This window comes from Pteronotus mesoamericanus, unplaced genomic scaffold (assembly GCF_021234165.1).
Source record: "Pteronotus mesoamericanus isolate MK-2021 breed Mesoamerican mustached bat unplaced genomic scaffold, CSHL_Meso_final scaffold_476, whole genome shotgun sequence".
Classification (NCBI taxonomy): Eukaryota; Metazoa; Chordata; class Mammalia; order Chiroptera; family Mormoopidae; genus Pteronotus; species Pteronotus mesoamericanus.
The window spans coordinates 1,349,756-1,358,373 of NW_026555318.1; the positions used below are offsets into that span (position 1 = coordinate 1,349,756).

At 46.7% G+C, this 8,618-nt stretch overlaps 1 protein-coding gene across 2 annotated transcripts; it reads right to left on the reverse strand.

The window, feature by feature from the left end:
- Positions 1-3,226: 3,226 nt before the first annotated feature.
- On the reverse strand, positions 3,227-7,622 carry LOC129086989 (keratin-associated protein 4-3-like). 2 transcript variants are annotated; one of them, XM_054593748.1, is made up of 2 exons: positions 7,064-7,622; positions 3,227-3,366 (listed from the first exon to the last, which is right to left on the reverse strand). In XM_054593748.1, the coding sequence occupies exons 1-2, from the start codon at positions 7,620-7,622 to the stop codon at positions 3,227-3,229; spliced, it is 699 nt and encodes a 232-aa protein (XP_054449723.1). The 2 variants fall into 2 exon arrangements, with proteins under 2 accessions (XP_054449723.1, XP_054449726.1); XM_054593751.1 differs by lacking the exon at positions 3,227-3,366 and having other exon boundaries at positions 7,062-7,622.
- Positions 7,623-8,618: the final 996 nt, after the last annotated feature.

An 8,618-nucleotide genomic window follows, 5' to 3' on the forward strand; every position in this document is an offset into this window, starting at 1 on the left:
GGCAGCCTCTTCAGAGAATACCAGGTACATCTGTGTTTGATTTGTGCTTCAGCTTCATCTCATAAAACTCAGGATGGTGTTTTGTAGAGAGAGTGGAATGGCTCAAAGGTAAGGTTTTCATGATGTGGTTAGCTCAATTCATAGGGCTGCGTCCATACTTAATTCCTTTGGTAATGGTTCTGGTTAAGGGAAAAAAAGGACTGAAAGTTTAGGGTTGCATGACATGGCCAAGGGAATGTGTTTTACCTGATCCTTTTAAAAATATTTCACACTCTGCGTGGCCTGATGAAGGAGACCTCTGATGTCAAAGAACAGGTGCCTTTAGGTAAGTCTCTGGCTTAATTGTGCTGGCACGGCCCCAGGAACACAACAGATGCTTAAACACAGAGGCTGTCTCTTAAAACCAGCCTATTGGGCTTACACATACAAGTGGTCTTTGAGGTTTTAAATAAAACCTTTTCATCAAGAATAACTAATAAAGAGATGGTGGCAGCCTGCTAAATGTCCGTGGCAGTAACTGAAGAGGTGACAGGTGGATTATCAGGTTAATCTGTGTGACAAGATTGCACGGTGAGACGGTCAACAGCAGCAAGCCTAACAGCAGCTGGATACACAGTCAGGGTGGCGGCAGCAGCAGCTGGGTCGGCAGCAGGTGGTCCTACAGCAGGAAGGTCGACAACAAGGGGAGCAGCATGAATTGGTCGCGGTGTCAGGGATGGAGTATGAACTCCTGTTCAGTGGTAAATTTCCCAGAATCTGATGACTCCTCCTATGCTGGGGCTGTTACACACGGCACCTCCCCAAGTTCGAATCAACAAACAGGACCTTCCTTGTTGTTGTTTATGTTTGTTTTCCATATTCACCAGGGGAGTTGTAAAAAGGAAGTTGTGCCTTAAATGATACGAGCCTTTAGAAAACAAGTGTTTAATGTGTTTCTTAATTGAGAATAATTCCTAGAAAATTTTTTTCAGATAAAAGGAAGGTGGCCACATCATCAGCATCATTCCTGCTTTGTTCGTATCCTGGTCGCATGACACAGTGCCCTGTGGCCTGGCAAGGGCCAGGACACATGTCCTCCCCCGCGTCGTCTCTCCGCTGACTGAGATTGGGAAGTATCTCTGTGGTGTGTGGCAGGGTGCTGACACGTTCCCAGGGACGAACTGAATCCATGCTTGAGTCCAAACCTCCCACGAAAGCCTGATTCAAGACCATGACAGATGTCCCTCGGGAGCAACCTGTCCCGCCCATGTGTCCCAGCTCTGTCGCAGACACTTGAGTCGAGGATGTTTGGCATAATCTGTTTCATAAGCACAGCAGAGCCAAAGCAGGTGGGTAGACGCTGAAGCTGGGACTGAAAGCATCAGTCATTTTACTTCCTGGGTGACGAATAGTTCTGATTACCCAGCACTGAGGGGTTTCCCGGGTTATGGGCCTCTCCAGTGGTATAACTGGGCCAGTTTGGGCAACGAGGATGAGTTGGCGACTCCAGTCCTAACCTTGTAACCCGCAGAGTCAGGGACCTCACACCACTGACTGCACATTTACTGTGTTGCTTTCTTTTTCGTCCCTGTTCTTTTTCTTTCCTTCATTTTTCTTCCTTCTTCTCTCTCCTAGCTCCCCTCCCCCTCTTCCTCCTCCTTCTCCTCCTCCTTCTCTCTTTTCCCCCTCTTCTTCTCCTCCTTCCCCACCTCTTCTTCCTCCTATTCCTCTTCTTCCTCCTATTCTCCTTCTTCTAGAAGCCATGGGTTTCCACCACACTGAAGAACCCAATATTGGATTTGAGTGGGGAAAATCATAGACTGTAGATGAGGTTTTGAACACACCATATAGTTTGGATCTTAGTGTGTTCGGGCCAGTTTTTACCAGCCAGGTTTGTATCTCCATGCCTGAGGGGTTTTTTTTCCCCTTGTAATAACTGAAAGTTGTGCTGCCTGTGTATGTCACACTGAGAAAAACACTCACCCAATGCTTCCGGAGAGTTGGTTTATAAAGTGTCATCTCCGTCATTACTCAATTAGGACAATCCTAAAGTATGTGTTTTATAGCATTTGTGATATTTCCTCTTAGGTATACACTTCACTGCTGACTGTGATACTGGCTTAATGGTGTCCCTTTCCTGTGTCACAACCGCCCTCCTCAACCAGTGAGACCTGCACCTTCCAAATAAACAACATCCACTTGAATCTTTTCTTCAGAGTAACTTCTGGGAGAGACCAAACTATGACATTACTTTACCTCCTCAGTCTCAATTCCCTCATCTCAAACATGGGAACATTTATACCTACCTGGAACATTTCTTCAAGAACTAAAGATATGTAGATAAAGCACTTAATGCATAGCCAGCAAATAGTAGGTCCCCCAGAGCATGTTACTTTCTCATCTCAGTCATCCAAACAGCCACCAAGGAACAGCAGTCAGCAAGTTTGGCCTTGGCAGTCTCTTCAGAGCATCCCAAACACCCAGTCTCAGAACCCAGCACGTGTCCTGGGTACCAGCCTGGTTAGCGCAGCAGAGGTACTACCACTGCTCCCACGGAGGCGATCCAGGTTCCTAGCAGGTTCCAGCCTTAACCTCAGTGAATGTTCGGGCAGCACTGCTCATTTGGGACGAAAGCACCCGCCTTCTGTCTGGCGTGACTACTAGGGATGCACAGGCTCTTCTCCTTTCCTTCTCTCTCACATTCTTCCGATTCCCCTGGAACACAAATTTTTTATTTCTCTCAAATGCTTCAGAGTGGACTCAAAAAACACAGGAGATTGCTCTGTTTCCTTAGAAGGTTCGTGTATTATGCCATACATGTCCATTGCATAGCTTCTCACTTCCCAACTTGGTCCTTACTAAATTCTCTTAATATTTTAATCAGAATGACAAAGTGCCTTAAACTTGGGGAACATACCATGTTTCGCAGGAAGTGATTGACTCCCTTTTACTCTCATCAATAGGTGCTCAGGAGAAGGAGGTCATACAACAATCTGATTTACATGATGGCAAAGAAGTCTCTTTAGATGACACCTCCCTTGTGAGGACACACTGGATGCCCCCACGAGTGGATGCCCACGAGAGCAGGAACTGCACCGGAGACAGGAAAGGGTTCTGCACACAGCAGGGCCCTAAAATGCAGCTGAGGTGTGGGACACCAATTTGGGAAAAACTTTGTAAACAGGTGTTATCTGCATATACATGCAAGAGAATATCACTTCCATTGTTAAAGACACTCAAATGAACATCAGCAGGAAGGCCGGCAGCAGGTGGACACACAGCAAGGGCGGCAGCAAGGCTGGCAGCAACTGGGTTGGCAGCAGGTGGTCTGGCAGCAGGTTGGGCGGCAGCAAGGAGAGCAGCACATGGTATCAGGTGAGGAGGGTGGGCTTCTGCTTGAAGGTGAGTTTCTCAGATTCTGATGACTCCTCTGTCCTGGGGCTTTTATACACTGGACCCCCTTCCTCCACACCCCCCGCCTCATTTTGGACCACTGAGCAGGACTTTCCTCGTTGTTGTTTATATTATTTTCCATGGTCCTGGGAATTGCAAAACAGGAAGTTATCCTCAAAATATTATGAATATGTAGAAAATAACTGTTTGATGTGTTTCTTAACTGAGATTAAGTCATAGAAACTTTTCCAGATATAAGGAAGATGGCCACATTGTCAGCATCGTTCCTGCTTCATTCACAGTCTGGCCACTTGGCACACTCTCAGAGCTCCTGATGCCTCATTAGACTCAGTACACTTTCTCTCCTCGGTTTTGTTCCTACAGCTGTACTCTGATTGGGAATCATTCCTGGGGAGACGGGCGTGATGCTGACATGTTTGCAGTGACAAAGTGAATCCCTGCCTGAGTCCAACTTCGTGTTGCAGAGGAAACATTTCTCCTTTACCCTTCTAGGTTCTTTTGCTGGTCTAAGAATTAAATTGACAAAAACTGATTAACAGGGAAAAAACTAGCAACAGTTTAATAACACGTATGACCCCTGTATACATGGGAGAGACTCGGGATCTAAGTCATGGCCCCCAAGATGGCACATGCCTTTGCCTTAAATGCCACTTCCGCTAAAGACAAAAGAAGACATTGTGGGTGGGGAGTTGGCTATGGGTGGTTGCCAGGAAAAGCACAGCAAACAAGGGTGAAGTTGTTACGCAGTGTTAAGTCCTTGCCTTCTCCATCGATAAGTTTCTAGAGACTGAGTTCTGCCCTCCTCCAGGTACGGTGTGGGAGACACCCTTACAGAGGGAGATTTTTCTTACCCATGTAAATGTCTCTTACAAAGGGTAACTTCCAATTGGTTTTCAGAGCTTCTCCTTTGCTGTATCTTAAAAATAATCAGCTAAAATATTCCTTATGTCCAGGAGACATATTTTGGGTGGCAGATTCTGCTCCCTTACAGCCCTGCCTTTGAAACTTCCCCAAGAGGTTCCACAATCCAAAAGCTAAGTTGATCAATTCCTTTGCAACTGATTGAACCGGGTCTCTCAGTCCTGAGATTAGGTCAGTCCAGTTAAATTGTTGTGTCTTATTCCAGGAGTGAGGAGAGGCTGGTGGGCTTCCCACGTTAGAACTCTATTGTGTGAAAAAACAGTTATTTAATAAAGCATTTCTATGGGAAAAAAAGAGAAATGAAGTTTAATGTCTGGAGCAAACTATAAACCCAGCCTGAGTCCAGAGGACAGCCATTTAAGAGAAAATAATATTTTTATCTGGAGGGGTCAAATCATCTTTTGCAGTTTGATGTTTCCGACGATGTCCTCAGGCGTTTAGGTGAGCTCTCTGAGTGCCCCACATAGCTGCAGGTATGAAGAAAATTGTCTAAACCTGAAATATTGTGGCAATTTCTCGGAAGTTTATATCAAGTCATCTACCTTCAGTGTGTAGGGTTTCAGAAAAAAAAAGGGCAGTTTTAGTTCTCAATGATTGCAAACCACAAAGCATCTAAGAAAATTGGGAATGTTAGTCTGGAGGGTCATAGTTAAAGATGAGTGGAATCTTAATATGTGTACTACGTGTCTCTATTCTTTCACTCGATATTATGTAAGGGTTGTAGCAGGCAGCCTTTAGACGGCCTTTAGATGGTGGTCACAGTCTTAGGTAATTCCCCTGACTCCTGAATAACTTGCTTCTAACCAAGAGCATATGGCAACTTCAAGCGGTTAAGTTTCAAAAGATTGGGACTTTCATCTCACTAGCCAACCTTCTCTCTCCCTCACTGGCTTTGATGAAATAAGCGTCTTTCGGGGAGAGATCTGTGCTGCCAAGGCCCGACCCGCACGGAACTGAGGCTCTCGCTCCAGCGGCCCTCGAGGAACGGAATCCTGTCAACAGCTACGTAAGTGAACCTGGAAGTGGATTCTTCTCCAGTCCAGACTTTAGACCTTGGTTGCAGCCTTATGCGTCATTACACAAAGAGAGAGCCCAGCTGAGCTGTATCTGGATTCCTGACCCACCAAAACTGTGAGACAGTCACGAGCGTCATTTTAAGCTGCTAAAACTTGAGGTAATATCACATAACAACAGACAGTTAGCCCAGATTTATCTAGTACCACACAACACAGAGACGAGGACGAAGAGATCAAAGGGTGCACAGAAGTTAATATGCTCGAATAGATCTAGTGGTAAGGCCAGGAAACCCAATAAGTTCCCTAGGAGGACTCAGAGGGTATGCTATGTAATGAAGGAATGCGGAATGAGCAGGTAAGGAGGTTGGCGGCATTATTCAGCAACAGGGCAGTCTATTGTCTAAAGCTGGAGCTTGTAGTAGGGAATATTGTTACAGAACTGAGCTCCCGAGGAGCCAGGGGGATGATAATATCCTTGAAGCAGCAGAGACCAGGTGGCAGCATTTAACTGTAAGAAGTAACGTGGGTACAAATATGGAACGGGCTGCAAGTTTGGAATGAGAGCTGGGGCAGAGTGCTCTGTGAGCCGCAGGCTGAGATCAGTGATCTCAGTGGAAAATCATGATCCCCTCACCCAGTTTCCAGACCTACAACCCACTGACCCATTGAAAGAGAGGCCCGTCCTCCAAAACTAAGGACCACAGCAAATGTATGTAGCGGCGATCTCTCTGGTCCTTTCCCAAAGGAGTCCACTGCCATTTCCCCAGAGGAAACCGGAATACCCCCATCGGATGCTGTTGGTCACGGGATCTGAGCTGACACTGACAGTCGGCAGCCATTCCTAACATATTACAAACTTTTGAAGGACACTGGTGATGAGATTAGAACACTGGTGTCTTAAGTTAGGGGCCCTCAGGAATAGACCCCACAACTGGGGTTTGAAATCTGGGAGTTTATTGGAAGATGTACCTTTTCGGGAAAAGGTACAGCACGGAGCCTGGGAAGTGGTCTGGGGAAGGGACACAAAGGCCAGTGTAGGACAATGTAGTAAGGAGATTGCTCCTGCAGGCAGCTGGGGTTCATTCCACGGAGGCCCTCTGGCCGCTGGCACGTGTCCCCACCCAGGAGAACGAAGCGAGAGCACTGGCCGCCCCTCCCGTCCAGCGGCTGAGTACCGCTCCCAGAGACACTAACTCCCAACTCCGGCCTTTCCAAGGTTTGCTCCTTCATCCGGAGCATGTCCACAGGCAGCAAGATCAAAGTGTTTGCTATAAGAAACCGCCTTCCTATATTAGAGTAAGAATGCCTGAGCATAGAGATAGAATCCTTTCAATCCTCTGCTAGAGCCTGCTCTCTGCAGAAAAAACAGAGCAATTGATAGCTAAAGATAACAAGAAGAAAATAATGAAACATGAGGCTTTTACTTTGTATGCTGGAAAATTAAGATTTATTTAAGACTTAGGGACCTTTCCATATGAGAAAATCTGGCAAGGAAGAAATATATAAAATGGGATGACATGTTGGTTGAAAGATTTCAAGAGGAAATTCAAACTTTGTGTTCTTTTGGGAGATGGTAATACGGTGGGGAGGGAGCAGTGTATTTGGAGGCCAAAGTCAGTTTAAGAATCAGTTGGAACTGAGGTTGTGCAGTTGGCCTCTCATGACACATTTCAGTTGGACGACATTAAGAAGATTGGATGACAACAACGAGGTGGGCACAGGTCAGGGCGATCAGCAGCAGGAGCTGCTAGAACAGACTGGGCGGCAGCAGGGGGTCTGGCAGCAGGTGGGGCGGCAGCAGGGGGTCTGGCAGCAGGTGGGGCGGCAGCAGCTAGAGATGCAGCAGGTGGGCCTGCAGCAGCTGGAGCCGCAGCAGCTGGAGCCACAGCAGGAGGGGCGGCAGCAGCTGGAAATGCAGCAGGTGGGGCGGCAGCAGGGGGTCTGGCAGCAGGTGGGGCGGCAGCAGCTAGAGATGCAGCAGGTGGGCCTGCAGCAACTGGAGCCGCAGCAGCTGGAGCCACAGCAGGAGGGGCGGCAGCAGCTGGAAATGCAGCAGGTGGGGCGGCAGCAGGGGGTCTGGCAGCAGATGGGGCGGCAGCAGCTAGAGATGCAGCAGGTGGGCCTGCAGCAGCTGGAGCCACAGCAAGAGGGGCGGCAGCAGCTGGACACACAGCAGCTGGGGCGGCAGCAAGTGGTATTGCAGCAGGTGGTCTGGCAGCAGGTGGGGCGGCAGCAGGTCTCCTGGCCGCAGCCCTGGTCAGAGCAGACGGATCCACAACAGGAGTTGACCATGGTGTCAGAGGGTGGAGGTTCTGGGTGAGTTTCCAGGAAGGTGGATGTGGAAGGTTTGGAAGGTTTGGAAGCCTTCTTGCCCCAGCTCCCCTTTTATACCCTGCTAAGGGGCTGCTGTCATGAGATGCAGTTCTCTTTCCTTGTTATTGTTTATCCTAATCAACAGGCAATTATCAAATTAGCTAAATTTGTTTTCCTGGTTAACCTTTTCAAGAATGATGGGAAACATTGCTTCCTTTTCTTGATAAGTTAGAATTCATCAGTTCAGCTCTTCCTGAATCATCTCTCACACATCTGTCTTGCTTCAGCTTCCTCAAAGAAAATTGTCACATGACTTCTGCCTTTAGATGGTCTATGTCTTAGTCTCATGTTGCACAGCACAGTATGTCTCCCCTTAGGTGATGAATAAAGGTTGTAATAAGCCACATTCTTTCTGGTGACTTGGGAGGATAAAGCTGCATTTTAGTTTGATGGCTCATTTGCTGTGGGTCAGGTGGCAGAGAAGTTTTGAATGTGAAACAGGGCATCACTAACTTGAGAATAAGGCTATTAAGACTTTTCCTTCCCCATGTGTATGGTGACCAATTTTCTGGACTTTCCTATGGGAAACAAATAAGTGTTATTAGGATGAAAAGTAAGTCATGAAATTCTGATGTTTCTTCTTTTCCCTCAGTTTTATTGAGGCACACTTAATACACAAAAAAATGTACTTGTCTAATGTATACATTTTGATGAGTTCGCACTTAAGCATGCACCATAATACCGTTCCCATAATTAAGGTAATAAATATACCCATCACCTCCAAAAGATTTTTTTCTCTCTCCTTGCTTTTTTTGTATTGTGGTAAGAACATTAACATAAGATTTACCTTCTTAACAAATGGTCTTAAGAGACTACTAAGAAAAATTGTATGATATCAAATTGGACAGGCTAAAAGAATTGGACAAATAAACATACAACCTTGCTACATTAACATTAACAAGGTAGAAAGCAGAA